This window comes from Maylandia zebra, linkage group LG4 (assembly GCF_041146795.1).
Source record: "Maylandia zebra isolate NMK-2024a linkage group LG4, Mzebra_GT3a, whole genome shotgun sequence".
In the NCBI taxonomy this organism is placed as follows: domain Eukaryota; kingdom Metazoa; phylum Chordata; class Actinopteri; order Cichliformes; family Cichlidae; genus Maylandia; species Maylandia zebra.
The window spans coordinates 4,261,309-4,283,678 of NC_135170.1; the positions used below are offsets into that span (position 1 = coordinate 4,261,309).

General features: G+C 41.5%; 2 protein-coding genes across 8 annotated transcripts in view; one reads left to right on the plus strand and one right to left on the minus strand.

Moving 5' to 3' along the window:
* Positions 1-1,806: 1,806 nt before the first annotated feature.
* Positions 1,807-16,743, minus strand: prpsap2 (phosphoribosyl pyrophosphate synthetase-associated protein 2). Of its 2 annotated transcripts, XM_004575907.4 has the most exons (11): positions 16,621-16,743; positions 13,979-14,139; positions 13,130-13,182; positions 7,856-7,922; positions 7,595-7,767; positions 7,347-7,462; positions 6,480-6,535; positions 6,140-6,288; positions 5,973-6,043; positions 3,259-3,405; positions 1,807-3,191 (listed from the first exon to the last, which is right to left on the minus strand). In XM_004575907.4, the coding sequence occupies exons 2-11, from the start codon at positions 14,059-14,061 to the stop codon at positions 3,033-3,035; spliced, it is 1,074 nt and encodes a 357-aa protein (XP_004575964.2). In that variant the 5' UTR covers positions 14,062-14,139; positions 16,621-16,743; the 3' UTR covers positions 1,807-3,032. The 2 variants fall into 2 exon arrangements, with proteins under 2 accessions (XP_004575964.2, XP_004575965.2); XM_004575908.6 differs by lacking the exons at positions 13,130-13,182; positions 13,979-14,139; positions 16,621-16,743 and adding an exon at positions 11,547-11,636.
* A 4,731-nt stretch (positions 16,744-21,474) lies between these two features.
* The window catches only part of caskin1 (CASK interacting protein 1), a 126,801-nt gene continuing 125,905 nt past the window's right edge, over positions 21,475-22,370 (plus strand). For all 6 annotated transcript variants that reach the window (XM_024802140.2, XM_024802141.2, XM_024802143.2 and 3 more), the window contains exon 1: positions 21,475-22,232. In XM_024802140.2, the coding sequence (XP_024657908.2) occupies positions 22,139-22,232 (94 nt within the window). In that variant the 5' untranslated portion in view covers positions 21,475-22,138. The remainder of the gene's footprint in view (positions 22,233-22,370) is intronic.

Genomic DNA, 22,370 nt, shown 5'->3' on the forward strand with positions numbered 1-22,370 from the left:
AATTTCACATCTAGTTTAATACAATGTGGTTTTATGATGTAAAATTATGGCTCCCAAGCAAAGTAGACAAAGCAGGAGAGGCCTGTTGAATGGTTGCAAGCAGTGCAACTTCCTCATGAAGAAGCGTCTTGGATGAGCCCTAACTGACCCTGCAGATACTCATCAGTGTAGCTAGCGCTACAAAAGAGGAGTGATCATAAAGGGAGTGATGTTTTTGAGTATCAGGTCAATTCAAATGCAACTTTTCTATCAGCACAAGAAACATCACCAAACACACAAACAGTTTGTGTGCAGTTTGTCACAGTGTGATGCTAGCTGAAGGTCCAGCTACTCTATTTCAGAGGGAGAGAAAAGAAGGAGAGCTAACTTCACTCAGAGATGGAGAAAGAAAGACGGGCAGAGGAAGAAGAGGTTAGATTTAAGGACTGTTCAGTGGAAATTTAAAGCTTACATGTAAGTCCTCATGTTTTTAAATCAGATATTGGGTGACATGTGACATATTCTCAAACTGGAGCAAATCAAACTGAGACTATTCAAAGGTAACATGAAAGTCCTCTGCAGGCTAGTGCAGGATAAAGAGGTTACTTTCTGTACTGTGATGGGTTTAAAGTAAAGAGCAGTGTGTGACTGGTGCACAGTGGTTTCATGGTCAGAGTGAGGTTGCATCAAGTGTAAGTGAAGTTAAGCTGATGATACTGACCAACGTTATTCTGTCTAATTTAAAGACAGCATAAACATCGTGTAGAGGATGGAAACCAGCCAGGACGCCTCAGGAAACATCTGCTGACATCTTGTTCATTTCAGTTGTGTAAATCCACAAACAGCAGTGACCCTCAGAGCAGTAGTAGCCCAAATCAGCTGATCACAGCTTGCACATTAAGAAAATCTCCTGAAAATCAACTGATTTTAGGGTTCCCACCTGCTGAATCCACTTTGACCTCTTCCCTTTATTTCCGTTCAAAGGCAAAGTCAGGTCTGCGACGTAGGCGTCAGACAGCAGAGCGATTTTCCATTTTTCTGCTCATGTTCGACTTAACTCATTCAAAGTACCTTTATTAGAATTAAAAATTTGAGTGAAATAAAGTTTGCTTTCACATCTACTGATATTATTTTATTATTACATAAAATAGCACAAGGTTCAGCTAGCTTTGCACACAGGTACATTTCAGAGCCTGTACTTTATCACTTTTACTTAAGAGGTTGAATCAGTGCTTCAGCTTTTACTGGACTATTTTTAACACTAGTATCTGTATGTCTACTTAAAGTTCGCAGCATTGTACAAACCGATGGGTGACATCATCAATATTCCATCCTTTAAATACAGTATATGATTGTAGTTACATTAAACAGATATTTCAACAATATGTCCGGACTCATTTGGTTTCATCCAGTCCACTTAGATAAAACAGTAATGACATTAAGTGTAATATTACTACATTAACCTCCTAAGACCTGAACTCTTTCATGGCAGCATTTATAATTTTTCTTTGCTATTTGGGTTAATTGGGACCAAAAGAATGTAAAAACAAAGAATTACCAATTTTTTTTTTTAACCTAAAATAATGAGATCCACATATGAGGACATTTGTTTCAAATTTTGGTAGAACAGTGGCAGCATGATGTCCTCGTAGGTGGATATCAGGCTCTTGTAGAGAAAAATTACGTATTTTGGTCTCGACGTCCCAAAATGTGATGTCCACATATGTGGACGCCAGGTCCTGGGAGGTTAATATGGAAACAGCATTTCATGCTTTCAAGCAAACACGGTCCCAGTTATGAAGCTACAAACCACCACAGCAGAAGACATTTTCCTTTCATAGGTTATCTTTATTCATATTAAATCCAGAAAATAAATACAAAACATTTTGGGAGCATCTGATAAAGTGACAAAGACCCGCTTCAGTCAAGTTTTGCTAGTCAGAAAAATGCATTTTTCCTGTTTTAGCCACAGTTTGAAGTTTTATTTAAACTTGGACAATGTGTTGAAACAAACTTCTTCAGTCTCCCTCACAGGGATCTAACAATGGAAGATTTCCAGTTTATGAAGAACAACCTCAAACTTCTAACCAGAGACTGACTGCACTTTAAATCTGGAACTGGAGCGTCAGGTTTTAATCATCCAGAGCCCTCCTCAGTCTGGGAGTGTTTATTTGTGACACGAACAAATATTCAACACTAAGTATTGAGATGATGGCACATTTACATGGATGACTTACTGTCATTAAATGGAACATCCAATTATCAAGATCCAAAGACTTCCTGTTAAACGCAGGTCAACATTAGCATTTAGTAGATTTGACACCAGATTAACATCTAAACACTATGGCATCCACTCAGACGTATGGCTGCTGGGACCAGTCGAAATGAGCCGTGTTAGTTGCACATTCAGACACCACAGAAATAATCAAACACACATTTGGATTTGAACATGCACAACATGTGGTCATTAGCTGTGAAGCGTATATTCCAGAGTTGCTAACGAGGGCGAGGTGTAAAAGAGCAGCGAAGGCCTGTGTGTTGTGTCCTGTGGAAGGCACCGACATTATCAGTACAATCTCCTTTACTAATAACATCAGACACATTCAGTGCTAACAAACGAGTGCTAACATGAGCTGATTTAACCTCGACATCATTTCTATGGGGGAAAGATACAAGACAAAAGGAACTGAGGCGTGTGGAGCGCAGCCACCGGAGAGCTCGGCAGTAATCCCTTAATATCCACTGGGGACACTAATCAGAGAGTGTGTGTGTTTGGTCAAAGCTATGAACAAAACTAGGTGTGCTTAGATACGTATGCATGAGAGTGTGTGTTCAGTCACCACATCCTTCAGCTGCAATCAAAGGACAGGTTAGCATTCATATTCGTATGTTATGATAGAGGTAGCACTTCAGGGTGCTGACTACGCTCATCGTTCATCTATGTATCAGGAGAGGACTGAGAAGGCAAAGTGTGTGTGTGTGTGTGTGTGTGTGTGTGTGTGTGTGTGTGTGTGTGTGTGTGTGTGTGTGTGTGAGAGAGTGAGACAGGTTATTCAGTCATCCACTCCGATGTTGCGGAACAGGTAGGACATGGACTCTCCGTTGTGGATGCGGCGGATGGCCTCTGACAGGATCATGCTGATGTCCACCGTCTTGATCTTTGGACACTGGAGCTTCTGGAGTTCGTGGGGAATCGTGTTGGTCACCACCACCTGGAGACAATGACATACGTGAGGAGGCGGCGGCCATGCTGACGGAAGCCTAAGAACGACGACTCACCTCATCGATTGCCGACTCCTCTATGAACCTGGGGGCGTCTGAGGAGAGGAGGCCGTGTGTCGCCATGACAAAAATCTTGTAGGCTCCTCTTTCCTTCAGCGTCTCCGCTGCTGCCACGAAGCTGTCCACATCATCGATGATGTCATCCTGGGGACAAACGGGCATGGTTTTAAACGTGCTGAGGACAGTCCGCCCCACCCAACCTCCTTTCGGTGTTCCTGATGCGGCGCAGTAATTTTGCCTAGCTCACCCTCCTCTCTCAGTTCTTCCCATATGGATGTTGAACTTTTATTTTTACGTTAACATCATCGGTAATTTGTTCCGGAAACTTACATTCAGTAAATCTTCTAGTGCTCCAATTAATGATCAGTTTTAGAACTGATTTGCACACTCACACCCATCCAGAACTGCAGTTTACTGAAATATGACAAAGAAAAGAATCTAATTCTCACTGAGCGTTTTCCACCTGGGACACCTACTGCAGGTAAAGCTTGTTCCTCATACTTCAGACCTGCTTATAGAACAAAATGTCTGAGTTTGCGTCAGTTAGCGACTACGCAGCTTACTGGGGCTAATCTTTGGAAAACACCCAGAAGCTGTTCTAATGGTCATCAAGCCCGGTCTGTACTGATATATACCAAGGTTTCAAAACTGCTCGTTCAGGGCACAGAGGAGCGGGATCATTTTCCACATTACTCAACAACATTCCTCCTTTTCTGACTGAGTGAAAGAGTCGACCCACACCCAGACAGTTCAGTTCGACAGGACAAAAATGAGCAAAATCACAAGATTTAATGTTACGTTATGGAAACATGTTACTGTAACAGCTGTGCAGCTATCTCCTCTTTGTCCTGCTAGTCTTTAGAGGCCAATTTCTGCAGATTACCAGTGTGACTGAATTCAACTTCATGTTTGTATGAAAGACCTGTGAGTGAGTGAGCTGGCACTCCAAGAATCATTAACCCTTTAAGACCTACCATAGAACCAAGTCTGCCAGAGCTTATATTATATTTTTACCTGCTGTGGAGCCATTTTTAGGAGCATTTCAAGTTGCTATACATCAATACAACCATTATAGCCCAAATATTAATATATGCATGCATTAAGTGCATAGTAATTACATAAATTGCAAAAAACTACAAAAAAAAATAAAAATTTTTTTTATTTTTTTAACATATATTTCTAGTTAGAGAAATTTAAGAGACTTATGCCTCAAAACTGTAAATACAAAAAAGTTGCACAAACTAGTTTCCCACCACAGGAAATTTATTTTGAGTGTCTTCATAGTTTTATTTTTGAAATACACCAATTTTTATACACTGCAGGAAAAACGAAAATAAATATTATAATGCAAATTTGCAAAAAAGCAGCATATGCATCAAAATAAACTATTTCCAGCAGTGCAATATGAAGCATCCCAGAAACGACACAGGAAGTCATAAAGTCAAAGATAACTTTTAAAAACACAAGTATAGGCTCATGAGGCCCTGATGGTAAAAAACTACATTTCCGCAAAATGACGTCACTTCCGGTTTCGGGCAGGTCATGGCGGACATGCGATAGTTCGCGCTGATGGACGTAGGAAGTGTTACAAACAGCTGATCGGATCGGCGAAGCGTGTTTCTGGAATATTATGTTTTTGTTGCTGCTTTTTATGCAGCTTTTGCAAAGCTGTATGTGGAAGGAAACTGTGACCAAGGACAAGCTGATGGCATCAGATGTAAGTACAACTCCTCCGGTTTCATATGCAAATAAAACTATTGCGCTAGCTTACGTGGTTGCAGAGCTACCGGGATTTAAAAATAGTTATGCAAAACGGAGCGTGCTGCTCTGACCGGCTCTAAAGGGTTAATAGAAATATATTCTGTGAGGGAAACATGGAGGCTGTCCCACCTCTGCCCCGAGAGATCCAACCAGCAGTCACACAAGGACAGGATCAGCATCGTGTGCTGAGGCACTGATGCATGACAGTTTAAAATATACATATATATAAAATGTAACTGTACTTGGCTAACTGTGTTCATAGCAGGAGTTATCAGGGTATTTGTCGAGTGCTGGGACTGGTATGAGTAAACAGACACAGATTAATGAAGCTGTGTAATGTGTGACAGAGATCAACATGCTTTAAACTTTAGTTTAGGGCAAAGTCACCATTCAGGTGTGTTTGAGTGTGTTTTCTAATCACTTATGACTAATAAATCTATAAGTGACACACTTTCATACTAACTACTGCACCACAGAGACGACTCCTGATTGGCTAGACTCGCTTTCTCACAGTTTCCTCTCAGTCTTTGTGAAAACGAGATGACTGCTAATGGTAACGCTGTGCTTACATCTAATGCTGGTTCACCTCAAAAAGGATTCAGCGAGTGAAAGGGTGGATTTCATTTTGAAGTAATTAAAGGACTTTTCCTCACAGCAGTTCATGCTGATCATGTTCGTGTTCGTTTGCGGCTTTTTTGTTAGACTGTTGATTAATTGGAGGGAGCAGCCACCACGAGTCAGGAAGCTCACAGCTACATCCTCTCAGCAAACTACTACCTCTCACTGTTACTGTGAACTCATTATGGCTGCAGGTACCGCTGACCGACTTCTCAAAGTGCTGCCTCAGTTTCCTGCAGCCACTTTCACTCACACGCATTTTCAAGTGGGTCGATTTGACATATTGTCTACATTGACATCCCAAAATTCGGAAACTGTGCGTCATCTCTCACCACTATGATGGCGATGCGTCCTCCGACGTCTCCCACCACAGTGATGGGGGGCTTCTCTTTAGGGATCAACACTGGAAGGGAACACAGACAGTGAGTCCTGCTGTGATTCATACGGGGTGCACAAAGTCCTGCGTGTGACGAGTTCTTTGCAAGTGTGCGTGCATTACATGGTATCTCCATGCTGGGGTGAATGGCTCCGGTGGTCTTGACGGTGGGTGGGGAATGTCGGCCGTCTACTTGGTCTGATTCGGCGTCCTGAGCTTCTCCGTGGATCACTGCGATACCCAGACGCAGCCGCTCGGCGAACGACTGAGCCCTGCGCACACCAAGTCAGCAGCGCTTCACAACTTACTCCAATACAAGACACACAGAAACCAGCCTGAACTCATGTCACACTGTGACAAAAATAAAAGCACTACAAAAAGGAAGTGAGCAACAAGCTGGCCTCATCAGCAATGGTAACACAGATAAAGGCGACTTCGTACAGACGAGAGGAGATGAGCCTACCTTTTGGCAGAAGCTGGCGACTTGGCAACAATCACAGCGTTTCGGTAGTCGGGGATCTGAGGGGGAGGAGACACAAAACTGAGGTCAGAGTTAGATACGGTTAAGCACACAATAGCTTATCCAATCAGAACTCAGCAAGCAAGAATATCAAGCTTCTTTGTTTCTCTACGTGTTTAATATATGTTCATATCCAGGTGTCAGCAGGCATGCCTGGATAGATAGTTCAGCAGGTGTGTACTGCAGGTTACAGACTCCTAAATTTAAATTACATCCTAAATAATATCCCAGTATAAAAATGGACAAACTGGTCTGTTTAAAGAAAGTTCAAAACAAGTTTCTTTGTTGTATAAGGTGACCTTTGTCCATGTGCTACTTCCAGCAGAAGTGATGGTGTTTCAGGTGTGATGGTGCTCTGCAATATTACACTGGACCAGGTAGCTTTGGACCTTGTTCCCGTTTACTAAACTGATTTTGTATGTAATAGCAGGCAGAGAGCCCCTAACGTCAGCAAAACAGCCTTGCTAATATGAACACTGTAACTGGGTGGATGCTCATGCTAGATGTGGTGCAAGTGTCAAAGAACGATGTCAGGAAAATACAGCTAATCCCTTCAGACTGGCTTTTGTTTACGAATGAAATTAGTAAGGAAAACGTGGCCATCTCGGGCACAGAAGCCCCTCCCACCTGCTCCCACCCGAGTCAGCCAATCAGAAGTAAGCTTAAAGGGAGAGGAGCTAAAATGACACACAAGAGATGAACTAATGTAGAAAAGTATCAAAAAAGCACCAAATTTGTTAAAGTTAAGACTAGAAACAATAAAAGTGATAGAAATGAGGCGTGTGTGTCACATCTGTTTTTAGAAATGACCTCTTCCTGGATATATTGCAGCAGAAACGGGGAGGCTCTCAAATTGTCCACTGGGATGTTGAAGAAGCCTTGGATCTCTTTCTGATGGAGGTCCATGGTGATGAGGTGGGTGAGGCCTACACAAACATAGTCATGTCAGCTTGTAACATGTCTGTGGTTTGTACAGATCATGTATTTGAAATACTACGATATGTGACATTGAATAGTGTCCTGTCTTCTTCTTGAGTGCTTTAAAGGGACAGACTCACCAGCTTTACACATCATTGATGCAACAAGCTTGGACACGATGGAGCCCCTCTTCCTCATCTTACACTGCTTGCTGTAGGGGAAGTAGGGGAGAACGCCCGTGATGCTTTTGGCGCAGGACGTCCTGCATGCGTACACCATGATCAGCATCTCCATTATGGTGGTGTTCACGTCCCTGAAGTGCAGAGAGACAAGCAGACGATTACACGTGAGGGACACGTTTCTGGGGAAACGTCCAAATAAATATTTGTCTTCTCTCTTACTTTGACATCGTTTGGATGACAAAGACATCTTTGCCTCGCACCGACTCTTGGATCTGTACCCGCGTTTCTATGGAAACAAAAAGCGGATGTGAGAAGGAAAGAGCAGAGAGAGAATGTGCGCGCGCACAAACATGCACTGAGCCTCACCGGTACACGCCCCCTACAAAGCCACCTCCACCCTCACTGTCCTAAATCGTAGACACTAGCATTCCAAAAATGTGCTTCCCAGGAAAAACAGATGAGAAAACAAAATACTTTCCACACCTGAGAGCTACGCCCACGTTTTATATACAGACCAGGTCTGCTGCTGATGACCAACCGATCGGTCATTTTAAGGAGAAGGAAAAATAAGAGTAGTGGACTAATCTAAAAGTAAGAAAAACATTCTAACGAGAACACAAAGGCTGGTCATAGAAATGTTACACCGACCACGAAGAGCGTGGTTGAGCATTGCTACAATCGCATACAACTGCTCATTTATGTCAAAGCTTTGCTTGTTAACATTGTAGGAGCTGATGAGCCAGAGCAGCAACAACTCCTGAGTCACACATATCCCTACTACACACTAAGAAAGAAACACAACCCCTCCGGACATGTTAAACCATTACACCGTTAAATCTCCGTTACTGTTACCACACTGTCAGCTGAACTGAGAAAAACTGCATTAAATACTTTGCTGTGTATAAATGGAACAAGCTACAATATTTCAAGTCTGTCTGCAACTACTCATGTTTTCTTAATTTGTTACGTATAATGTGTCATTTTAATGTGTAGCAGTCCATCTTAATGTTTGTACTTCGTGCTTTCATTTAAACACACAGGTCTCAAGGACACAATCAGGTCTCCATCATGTGTCACAAAAGAGGTAATAAAATGCAACGTGTTTCAACATTAGATCCATATATTAGTGTAAGTTGAGTAAATATGGAAATTTAAGGTTATGGAATTTGCATTTTTAATATGCCCATGATGCAGTTATTTATTATTAGTAGTATTATTAGAAGAAACTAACATAGTAAAGTAGCTACAGATTGTTATTTGCAATTGTATCCTAATGCTGGACTAAAAAAAAGCTTGTAAAGGGGTTTAGCTGCGTCACTACACAGCATGTTGTACAGTAGCAGCACAGACCGCTGCAGGTCACTGACAGCAGTAATGGCAACAGCACAGCCCTCAGATATGCAATATATCTCCCTCCATAAATTCAACGCCATGCATTTATGGAGGGAGGTGCACATGGTGTCACGTTTTAAACAGCCGTATTCCTCATTATGGTTCAACCCTTCTGTCTGTGTTGGGAAAACTGTTTACTGGAAACAATGGCTTACAAAGGGAAAACACAATACAGGTGATTTATGTACAGAAATCATGGTTAGAACTAGAGGAAAATAAGATGGTACACAGATTTTACTTTCTTGCATCTAGGTTTCTACTTACCAATAACATATGCTGGAAATGTCAAGCAGAACCAGAAAGCGTTATACAATCTGGGACTCTAAATGCATTTTCCCATTTTGGAAAATAAGATTACAACGTTACAACAGTGTCACCAGGAATATGCCTACTGGGGGACCAACAGTAATGCCTAATATTTCCAAACACCAGAGTACAGCGATCCAGGTACAAGGCTGACTGCGATTCATATGAACATGCTGCTGGCCAGGCTAACTGACGATACCGAAAACTCTCTTGCAGGGACGATCTGACGCCACGAAGGAACGCAGATTCTGAGAAACACTTTTTTTTGTTTGTCACGGTTTTGTTCCCTCTGAGGACGTATGTAAAAACATGAAGCATTTCTTTTTTAATATTATTTTGGTATGATATGTGCTGACCTGGCTGCTGTATGTTGTAAGTTTTGTAATTAGTTTGTTTGTTATAAAAATAAAAAGGATAAATGACATAAAGGTTGCAGCTGGGGGAATAACTTGAGTGACAGCTTCAGCTTTTCTTGCTGGGCTAACAACTTGACACAGGGCCACTTTCTTTATTGGTTAGTATTATTGGTTAGTACCAAGTGCCTTTTCAGGGTCAAATTCAAGCACTTTTTAAGCACTTTCAAGGTCCATTTTCAAGCTTTTCCAGCCCCCTCCCTCCCGCCAAAAAAAAAAAAAAGAATGCATGCTTCAATTCGCATCACCTCAGTAAGACCATGTGAACATTAAAACAAATCATCCCAGGTGAACTTAAACACCTTTGTTCCCCTTTTGTTAAGACATAGAAAAACGTACAACACAAATATACTGCAAAAGGAAACGGTCGCCTTATCGTGTATAAACTCAAAATGCACATTTCACTTAAAAATTAAGATGTGAACAAATCAACTTGTTAGATTCTCCTGTTGGAAAACAAAAAAGAAATAAATAAGTCTTCTCATCAGATATTGATGCTTCTTTCCTGTGTGACAAGAAATAGGAGACAGATATTTGTTTGTTTTTTAAGTTAATTCCCAATAAAACCACATGGATCACTCATATTACCATTATTTCAAATACTCCAAAAAGCTGGTGTCCAGGGTATAACTGGCTGTTTTTGACTACTTTTGATTTGGCCTCTATATTTCACCTTTAAAAACTGTTTATCTTGCCAATCTGTTATTTTCTCATTTTGACATAATGTGTCAGCACAATTTATCTAAATTCAGACAAAATGTAAAATACGAGTAGAAAGTGATATTTTTGACTGTAAAAACCACAAACATGTTTAACGAATCATTTTCATAACTTGAAATGAAAATAGAAATTTTACATTTTTAAAAAAATATGCACAAGTTTTGCAAACAACAAAGTTATGTGGTTATATAGAACAATCAAGTGTTCTGCATCAAATAAGAAGGCACAGAAATTATTTATGCAACTCCAAAAAATAGTTTGTGTCACTATAACACATGAGAACAGCTCAGGGATAAACCTGCAGGTCTGACAGCAGCTGTGTCACTCAACGTTTACACTGCAGTCTGCCTTTGGTGGCTTTAAGGCAGCAACTGTTCACTAGTAGAACTGACACACAAAACAAAACAACGACTACACACTAACTACACAAGACAACACACTAACCTGAGACTCCAAACACGGCAAACGTCACAAACCTCTCAGTATCAAAACTCTCGCTCTCTCGCTCTCTGTCACTCCTAAAGCTTCCGTCTCCTCCCAAACAACCAGATGCCACATGTTGCCATATCATTTTTTGATTGGTCGACATGGTACATTTTTCCACCAATAGGGAAGGAGTGTTTTTTCCTTTTCTTTTTTCACTCAGAAGCAAAGCGTGTTTGCTAGCGCTCTCCTTAGAAAACGCTGTTTTTATCGTTTCTTCCGGAGTAAACAGCTGTTTTATTCAGAGAAAAACAAACAAACAAACACCGGTTTTACGTGGCCTATCAACACAGTTTAAACACTGGTATGTAGTTTGAAGTCCGCACGTTGACCCAAGTTGAAATGGAGACTTTGGCTCCGTCAACCCCAGAGGGTTAATCAGAAAGCCTAAGTTAGCTAGTTATGCATCGGGCTAATGTTAAGTAACGTTAGCTAAGTTCACAGCATATTCCATAACAGCGCTGCCATACTGCATCACACTCAGTGCGTTTCAATCATTTCTCCAGCGAGTTTGATAGCAAAATAATAATAATCATAATTTTAAAAAATAGCATGTGTAACGTACACGTACTGGAAAATTATTTACTAGGACTCACCTATCATGCTGGAGAGCGCAAACTCCGCCATTGTTGTTTTCCATCAAACACTCATTAAAACAGCAGCCTACAGGTATGTTAGCGCACTCATCCCCGACTGTCCGAGGGAGGGGCGGGGTCACACGTTGAAACAGACGTAAGGCAGCCAGGCGGGGAAATTTTTCTTTTACATTTTGTGACTCATTTTATTTTTATATCTGATAAGAAAACTATTCAATCAGATAGTTATTTGTGGTGAATGAAATACAGCTACACTTTCAAGCACTTTTAAGCACCACATCTGAAATTCAAGCACTTTTCAAATCCTTGAAAATGCAATTATGCATTTTCAAGGATTTCAAGCACCCGTACGAACCCTGTCAAACCCATTCCCAAACACCAGTAATGAGAGAAACTGTTCCAGTGGTGAATAATGCGAAATGCTTCGCGTTCTACTGCTTAGAAACTTTTAAAAGTCAGCACAGTCATGGCCCAGTACAAGCCCAGTACAAGCCCAGTGGACGGTTGTGATCTTCTAAGAGGAAATTTATTTGCAACAGGAACAGACTCAGTTGAAACGGTGACCTTGTGTCTAGCACTGCTGTCATGAAAGGGGAACAAGAAGTGTTTCAGTTTCTGCTTTAAACGCTCTCACAAGCTCAACGATAAATTTAAACCTACACTTTTGAAGCATTTTATTAAATGTACAAGGAGAAAACTCCACAAATACAAGCAGAAACACTTATATAGTATGTTCCATAAAAATTTGTCACTTTTTAAGGGGAACATTTTTTTTCAAGAAACCTAAATCGTGTGACTTGCAGCTGATTAAAGGAAGTTTTTGTACAAAAATCAAAGACTTTGTTTCTAAACGTTTGAGATATTAAATATAGGATGGCAGTACTAACTGTTGGTGGGTGAGAAGGATTGAATAATACTAATAAAAAATGTCACGACACTACATATCATACATTTTACAACAGACTTGAAAGAATTCAAAGAACATGAAGCTTTAACTTTGAAGTTAAGGTAACCTGATGACAAACACAGTAAAACTAGAAATCATTTTTCAGTTTGCAATTTACACGATCTCGTCCGCTTTAGTTCGGATGAGGTTTGTGTGATAGAGCCGAGACGGCACCAGAAGGCTGTAAGCTTCATGTATTTGGAATTACAGCTGCAGCTAACAGCATTCCCCAGCACTTATTACTCTGCCATGTATTTTCATTTAGGTTGTTGTTGTCCATCACATCAATGTCCACCGCCCATTTTTACCTGGTCATCTAATTGTCAAAAGCCCAGAGAATTAATTTTGTTCCAAAACAGTTGCAGATATAATTTTTGTTAATCAACAAAGCAGTGAGCTACATATAATATTCTTTTTTATGCAGATGATGCGTGTCCAACTCTTCTATAACTCCTGTACTCTGCCTTTATAGAGGTTTTCACTGGAACCTCATTCTCAGCATTCATTACTCGCAGAGCTATTTCCAAATAGAATCTTTTCATTTAAGCATTTTCTAGCTGCTACAGCTTTAAACTAGGAAGACACTAAATGATTGTTTTTAAAGAATCTTGTAGCATGTATTATTATATGAGCTTACCTCTGTTAGCTTCCTGGTACACCTGCACCTTGCCAAGCTCCACCCCTAAACGCCTGAGAAAGAAAATGACAAAACAACAGTTAATAAGTTTGTTTAAAGTTGAAACAAAAAAATGAATTTTTAAAAAAACAACCCACAACCAAATATATGTATAACATTTAAAAAATGTACTATTCATTTGGAAATGCAATAAGAAGCAGTGTTTACATCCTGGTGCACAGTGAGGTATTTAGTGTCCACTAAAGCAGCCAAACACTGTTTGTTCTATAAACACATGCAGACTCAGATGTCCTTGTGCAGTCCAGGTTTGGACTCTGTGCATTTAAAGTACGTTTGGACTGTAGGAATTTTCGGTTTACACAGAACATGATGAAACACTAACAAAGCAACCACACACGTTCTGTTAAAATGAGGCTACACACCCTTTACCCATTATTAGTTTAGCTCTGCAGACAGCTGTCTTTTGAGTCTTTTATCTCCCTTTTAATTAGAAAACGGTTCCTTTTTTAAAGGTTTATGCAATGATGGGAGTTAAGCGTATTTGATGAGCTGGTGACAGGGAAGGTGGGCAGGACAATCATCCTGTTGTTTCGGGAAGGTGGCTAAAAACAGAAAAGACAGCACATAAGGACTGCGTATGTAGGCTCATGCTATCAATAAACACACATGTTAAACAGAAGAAGCAAGAGCAAAACATGTCTTCTTGACACATGTGAGTTTAAATGTCCCTTTTTTACCATATGAGACAAAAGAAAGGAGACCGAGATTCTCCTGGAGGACGTGTATGGGCTTTGACTCTAAAATAACCCGTCTTGCTTTGTGTGTCTGAGTGCATGTCTAAGAACTTACTCTGCAATCCTCTTGCCCAGCTCACGGCTCGAGGGGTGCGAGTTGGCGGTGAAGATGACCAGGCCACCCTTGGTGTGGTTCATGTCTCTGGGGTCTCGGCCGCTGCTCTCCCCACACTCAGGCAGTGGATCCCTGGGCACCCACGCTGCACTGAGCCCTTCCTGTAACAAAAGAGGAGGGCGGTTACTTCCTTTAAAAAAAGGTCCTCCAAAAAATGGAAACAGGAAACAGATTTGGTTTAGTCCTTAAAGACGTACAGTCAAAATGCCACCTGTAAACTTAATGACTGCAACATCATTTAACACCTCAGTTTGTAACATTGATTACAAGCTTAACATGTAAACTTTTTATGAAATCTCAAGGAAAATTAAAAATAGACAGAAAAAATAATGGAATAAATCCTAGATTTAAAACTAAAACGTTGTCGTTTTACTGATGTCAAGTCCAGGAACCATTTTTCTTCTAAATGGTTTAGTGGTCACTGCCAGACTTCCCTCTTTTTAAATGATCGAGAACAGTGCTTAGTTTCAATGCACAGCAATCACCACTCTCACAATTACTGAAGTCTGACACTCACTCTGCAAACTAATGTTCACGGATTTAAACAAGTTTCTGGTAACAGCAGCCTCCACCACTGAGCGACAGCACTGTAGGATTCATGGTAGAATCCTTTTTTCCACAATATCATGAATAAAATGCATATTGGTTAAAACAACATTGGCTCTCACAAAGAATCATGTGATCCTGCAGAAAGCAGATACCACAGCTTAGCAATGCAAGCCCCGTTTACCCAGTCACACAAAGGTCCTTTTTCTATGCCCGTCTCACATGTGCAATTCAATTCAATTTATTTATACAGCGCCAAATCACAACAAGTCGCCTCAAGGCGTTTTATATTGTAAGGTAGACCCTACAATAATACATTTAGAGAAAAACCCCAACACTCACATGACCCCCTATGAGCAGCACTTTGGCGACAGTGGGAAGGAAAAACTCCCTTTTAACAGGAAGAAACCTCTGGCAGAAGCAGGCGGGGGGGGGGGGGGGGGGGCAATCTGAACCGGTTGCAGCCGGCCGTATGTGCACACATACTCACACTCCAGTAGTTGCACTGGAAGCAACTGGGGGTTCATTATCTTGCCCAAGGATATTTTGACATCCAGACTTGGTAGCGACTGGTAGACAACGATCTACCCCCCAAACCACGGCCGCTCCAAATCATTAGCCAATGAGCAAGTGCTTTCATCCATACAGTCTGCTTGGTTTTGTTTGTTTTTGTTTTACAACCAACACGCATCTCAAGAACAGGACTTCAGAAACCAATGGCTGACATCACAGAAGTTGCATCCATGTTTTATAACAACTATGATCCAAATATATGCAACTCCCGCCAAGTTAAACCATTTCAATAAAAATATACCAAACATCTAAATGTACAAAGTCTAGAAGACTAACATTATGTAACAAAGTAACATTTAATGATTTCAAAATTTTGGTTCCCCAAAACACAATTATTAAAGAAGGAAGAAAAAAAAACAGAAAAAGACCCAGTGTCCCACTCACTGGATAAAACAAACAATGGCAAACAGCCCAGGAGAAAGAGAAATATGTGGCCAATGTGGTGGCTGCAGCAGCATTTAGGACAGTAAATGGTAACCATGCAGTTTTTTGTGTGTACTTTGAATTGATTTAAATTTGAGTATCAGATTACCACGCGTGGGACTGGGACAGGTGGTTTGTTGTTCATTTTATTTGCTTGTCTTTGTTAAAATATGATAAATATATTTTCTTTTTAAGGTAAGAATTAAACAAAAAGGGAATAAGCTTTTATTATGGGGGGGCTCCTTAGCTTTTTTTTTTTTTTAAACACAACACTATCCACATCTACTCAGATGCCACTTTTAGCTTAAAAATTCATGCTTCTCTTCACAGTGCCTTACACGTCTGTCTTGCTGAATAAAAGGACTTGCATATGCATTAGAAACAAAAAAAGGTTATAGTTTGGAGTATATGCAGCAGGAAAGGCTTTTATTAAACAGGTTTGCATGTGCATGCATATTACAACTGTAGAACAATAGAGAAAGCAAAGAGACTGGGAAACAATGAAGTGTCAATACAAACCCAAATGTATGCGACCACTCTATTAACCATTTATTTAAATACAAAACACTGTTTTGAGAGGTGCACGACGTTTAATAAGGTCCCTCTATAGCATGTAATAGGTGGTATAAACAGTACAAACAGTCACGACATTAGCTTCCTCGTGTTGCTAAGCTAGTCGGATTTCACAGTGCATGATGCCATTTGTTATTCTGGAATGAATACGTTAAGAAGTCAAGCTGCGTGGTGAAACTGTGTCTGCATGACTATTATACACAAGAAAGTAGAAGAATAACAGCCCATTCAACCCCAGCTACCACCAAAATGTATAGCTGTAACATCATGATATAGCTTTAGGCTAGCCTGTGTTACCATAAGTACTAACGCGATAGCTCAACACATAATGGCAAGCCAAAGCTCCTGACTGCGCGAGTTGATTCTTCACGCGTCGGAAAGCAAGCCTGTCTGTACGGTAGGCAGAAAACACAACCTTTTTTTTTTTTTAATCCAATAAATGAAGCAAAACTAACACGACTCCTCACCAGCTTGTGTGTTAGATCCGGTTACAACCTGCAACCAATAGTATTTGATTGTACGAGCCTCCGTCGGGCTCTTTCCAACCTGTTCCCCTGACTCGAACAGACTGTGAGGTTCGGTTTTGACGGACGTATGACTCAACCAATCAAAGACTAGAAAATTCTAAAGGGTCGGCCTTAGGCTGCATTCAAGTACTCTGAAAAATATTACATTTAAAACCCGTAGACAAGACGAGTTATTGGAGACAAGCGATTTTTTTTATCATTAGTCGCAATTACATGTAAAATGCTAAACGGAATACATTTTTCAGCGAGGTTTATTAATATGTTGTATTTCTCCTTCATGTTTATTCGCTAAATCTTGTTTCAAATTGCCTACAACTGAGGTTGGCTAATTTTCAGAATTTCCTGAAGATGTTGAACTCAACCTGTACTGCTGTCGTAGTGACACATGATTTTCAAAACACTGAGCAATAGCAATGGCTGCTCGGTCACAAGTGTTTTATAATGTGATTTGCCCCTTTTCTTTAGGTCTTTATGATAACTATACACAGGTACAAATTACTAACGAAGCCAACCATATACTTATATATTTACTCATATATTAACCACTTTCTACATAAAACTAGGTGTAAAATCCCCAATGCTTTTATCCATCACAGATCTCTGGGAAACAGAGGTTCAAAGACTACCCAATAAAGGTGTGTGCTCTTGGACCGGCCACTTGAGGGCACTCTGTTTTTATGGAAGCTTCACACGAACACTCCCAGCTCCAGCACATGCTACATGAAGTGACTTTCAAGCTTTAAATAAACACGATTTCATGATGTAAAACAGTCCTGCTGCCTAATTAGAATTACTACATTTTCCCCCTATAATTTAACCCTTATTCATGTGACCCAGACATGTAGATGAGTACAGACAAATCAAATGTAGTTTGAAGATATTTATTTCAGTGGAAAAAAACTCTTGTTTTTCTCCCTTTTTCTCATTCTTTGTTGTGAATGTGAATTTCACTAAAGTGTCAAGTGAAAAGTGTCAACACGTGCTCAAAGATATAACAAGAAAGGCATGAGCCACTTGTCTCTGAGACAAGTGCCTCATGAGTGTCCAGTGTACATATATTGAATCCACTTCTGAAAGCCTCTGCACTTAGCAATAACAGGAGATATGCAAATAGAAACAGGGGAGGGGCTGCAGGTAAGCACTCTCTAAGTAAGCTTCTATGCAGCAGGCATTAGCATTAACACGCCTCTGGGGTAGTGTGGTTCTTTTGCATTGACAGAGGCATATTTATAAATACTCTACCGGTACCATACGGGCTACTCTTTAGAGTTCTTACATAACTCGCTGGTTATGTGGAGGAGGAAGAGAGCAGCATCCAAGTACTGCTCACTGCCCACACACACACACACACACACACACACACACACACACACACACACACACACACACACACACACACACACACACACACAATGGAGAAAAAAGTGAAATAAAAAACGTGGAGGAGGGTGGAGAGGGAAAGAAAACATTAGATTTTGCAGTTGGAAGTCAGGGTCAAATTCTGCAGTGTGTGTGCTCTCTAATTGTCTTCATGACCGCAGCACATGCTACATGTGTACGAGTGATTATCCCAAAGATCACAATGATTTTTGGCAACACAAGTTTTAACACAAACAGGCCTGATCTTATAGAGAAGCCTCGGATAGAAAGTAACAGTACAATTAGCCAAGTACTGAATTACAGCTTCCCTGTGCTTCTAATTTGTTCAAGTATTTCTCTGTTTCTGCTGCTTCCCATTTCAGCACCACTGTACTTTGGATGACAACACCATTGTTTGAAGGCTATATGTGCGGCTAACAGATGTTGTTAAAGACAAAACTACCCAGCAGCATATTAGTAATCAAAATAACTCCCACCTATAATATCAAATTGATGTACATGTTAATAAATCAAATGTTATGATCCATTAAACTTCATGCACTTGATTCTGCATAATTGAAGTGCATGTCAAAGCTAAAACATTTCAAAGTACAAGTACTACTTCTACTTAAAGGGTGTAAATACCCATTTCTGTACTTTGCAAAGCAGTTAGGCTGCTCAGTGCAAAGCCTATTTCATGTCCATCCATCCATCCATTCGCTTCCGCTTATCCTTTTCAGGGTCACGGGGGGCGCTGGAGCCTATCCCAGCTGTCATAGGGCGAGAGGCGGGGTACACCCTGGACAGGTCGCCAGTCTGTCGCAGGGCCAACACACAGGGACAGACAACCATTCACACTCACATTCATTCACACAGTCACACCTAGTGACAATTTGGATTATCCAGTTAACCTATCCCCACAAGCTGCATGTCTTTGGACGGTGAATTTCATGTCATATTTCATATATTTGTATGAGGAAAGAAGGAGCTGAAAAATTGTGCCCAGTGTTTTTGTTCACCACATTTACTTCTGATCAAAGAATCTGAATTCCCGTGCCACCCCAATGAAATCAATAAGTTCTAATCAATAAGTAATTTTTAATTAAATTAACAAGCTTCAGTGGTGTGGCACAGTTTTGGGTCGGTCAGCCTCAGAGCAAGACAGTCATGTAGGCGTGAATGTGAGCATAAAAAGTTGTCTTCTCTCTGTGTTGGCCGTCTATCCAGGGTGTAGCTGCCTCCTGACAGCTCGGACAGGCTCCGCCCCCCAATGCTGATTTGGATAAGCAGAAGAATATGAATGGATGGATGGATGGATGGAAGATCCTGTAAGCTATGCTAAGCTAAACTAACTTGCTGGAGGTAGTAAAATCATATTTGTAGTATTTGAGCTAATGCTCATAATGACAACGGTTAGCAGATCTTTACAATCTTACTCCTGCTTTTAACATGTGAGCCATTGTTTAAAAAGCATCAATGTGAGACACTTATGGCTTTGTAGTAAAAATATAACTGCTTTGATGGCTTTTCTGAAATTCTTTCACCTGTGAGATATTTAAAAAACTATTTTCTTTATTAAAAGTAGAGGTAGGTTTGTGTGAATGTCTTCTAGCTATCCTTGTCATTTAATGGTCTGCTACTTGTCCCAAACGTTGGTCCCCTTTTGTTGGCATTCCTACAAAAATGTCGGGAAGTTCATCCAAGGTTAGCCTCAGCCTACTGAATTCACTAAATTAAGCAATATCTTCTTACTGTGTGTTTTTTTTAGAGAAATTATGTAAGATACTCATGTGACTTGACAAACTCAGACTAGTGAAGCCCCACGTAGCACCAGATTATTGTCCAGATTTTTGCACTGAACAAGGACTGTGGGCTTTGTCTTTGATGAGCTCTCCAATGAGCAGTAATGCCAAACATCAGCTGCATTTGTGGTTTTGGTGCTGATTAGAAATTTCTAGCATTTTAGCATTTGGTTAATATTACTCTTGGCATTATAGCTGAAAGCACGTGTATGTATTTTCCTCTAAGTTTAAATAGTTGTTCATAAGATCACAAACACACGCCTATATCTTGATTTTATAAAAGTATATTTATACATATTATTAACATTAAAAAAACATCTGAATTAAAAGACTTGAGCAGTGTGTGACTTAGTTACCTATCGATATTTACACAACGATTAAAAATATTAATGGAAAAAAGATAAAGGTGAAAATGAAGCGATGGCCAAACATTCAGAGATTCTCATAGATGCTAATCTGAAGGTGCTGCTGAGCACCTGCTCAACTTGCCTGTTTTAGTCGTGATACATGGTCAGAGCTGCCATCCCCTCTGACCATGTATCATTCCATCATCATCACAGTTTTTCTTGTTGTTGATAACTAAACAAGTTATCAACAACTTTTTCACACTCCATCTTCTCTAAACCACACATAGCGGTTAGCAAGAGGAAACTTATTTATTATGATGATAAATCACAGAAGCTTGTTTGCCTGCTAATGTTAGCTGTGCTTACACACAAAGTGCAGACTGTAAGTCGTCTCAGAGCAGTGAAAGTAGAGACAGCAGCAACAAGCTGGTCTCCCATCAGTTTACCATGAAAGAGCAGTTGCTTATTCACAATGTGCAAACCACCAGAAAGAAGTGTCTAGCTTCTCAGCTTGATCAGCTCAAGTAACGGGAAATGGACGTGCGGGTAAAATGGAGACAACTTAAGTTTCCTATGAGCACAAAACAAGTGGAGCTTTCAGCAACAATAACTCACTCCAGTCACAAGATGGCAGAAAAGTAATCAGCTAGGAGCTTTATGACAGCTATGTCTATTTTTGGATTTGACAAGGTAAGCACTGATTGCCTTGCTTGCCCTGATGGAATGCCATTGGTATATGGAGCTATATGGGTGGGGGTTTAATTTCCTCAAAAAATGTTTTATGTAACACAGTATAGTGGGTTAAATGAACAAAGTGCTGATCCTAGTAGTGTTTATCCAATACCAATGCCAAGTTTATTAGTGATACTTGCCTTGCCTTGAGGCCTTAAACATCTATGTAAAAAAGAAGGTAAGTTTTAATACAAATCTGAAATTGTTTGTGTCGTGCAGCTTTGAATTCAGTCTAACTCTTAGGCTAGAATGCAGGTGTGTAGTCTGATAAGGCTTCATCGCGCCAATAAGCAGAAAGGCGTGGCACACCTCCACTCTCTCTGTGTCTTCCTCAATAAATCTCTGCAGCCTCTGCCACAGAAACAGGGCCAGAGAGAGAGACGAGGAGCAGGCGGGAGAGCACCGCGCTCCTGGTCCGCCCACAACTTTCAGCACGAGCCATTTAGCAGTGCGAGCTGGCCCAGCTGTAGAGCGCGCGGGCACGTGCACGTGCCCCCCTTCACTACCTCTGCACACCCCTACCCACCCACCCCACTCGGAGAAAATCATTACCAAATAGCGAGCGCACGCGGAGCTGTGGCTGCAGCCGCGTCACCGCTGGACTGCGTTTACGACGTAAAGCACACGAGCGGCACATCCTCGGCAGATACGAACAGGCGCGCACCCGCCTTCAAACGCACAACCATTTACGCGCAGTGTGTCTGAGCCTGCGAGGCTTCTCCGTTTGACTCCTTCCTCCCGGTGACCGTCGGTTAATCGTTTAATATCGAGGGCAGCTGCAGCGGGGGTGAGACCGAGGAGCCGGTGAGGCGAATCCTGGAACCCCCACCACTCATCCGCTCCGCCAAAATACGACGCACGCGACGCCGCCGCGCGGCTGCTGGGATCTCGAGCGGCCCGTTAGCCTCCGGTCCCGTCTCCATTCAGCAGCGCTGCACGTAGCCGTGGGAGAACCCGAGAGCATCCCTCCATCCCACCCAGCCTATCCCCACCCCCCTCCCCTCTTTCTCTCCCCCCCTCTCTCTCTCGCTTTCAGCCCCTCTGGACCCGTGCTATGCCGGAGCTCTAGGGGAGAGAGGAGGGGGGGTCTCATCAAGCCAGGGACCTGGGGGGGTGGGAGGAAGGAGGCTTTTCGTGGCCGGGGTGTAGACGTACCCTCCGCGTGGCGAGGCGCCTCTGTATCGGAGGATGCTGGAATAGAGCGGCCGAGCGCGGAAGATGGGAAAGGACCAGGAACTGCTGCAGGCGGTGAAGACCGAGGACCTGCTCACCGTGCAGAAGCTGCTGCAGAGGCCCCGGCCAGGGAAAGCAAGTAAGACAGTCGGTTCTCTCCCACTGCAGAGATGAGAACACAGCTGTGGATTTCTGTTGAAACCCTCCCCTATAGATGCCCGTGTTCAGCCATGGGCAAAAGCTTTCTCTCGCATAGGAGCTGTTCACCGCTGAGATG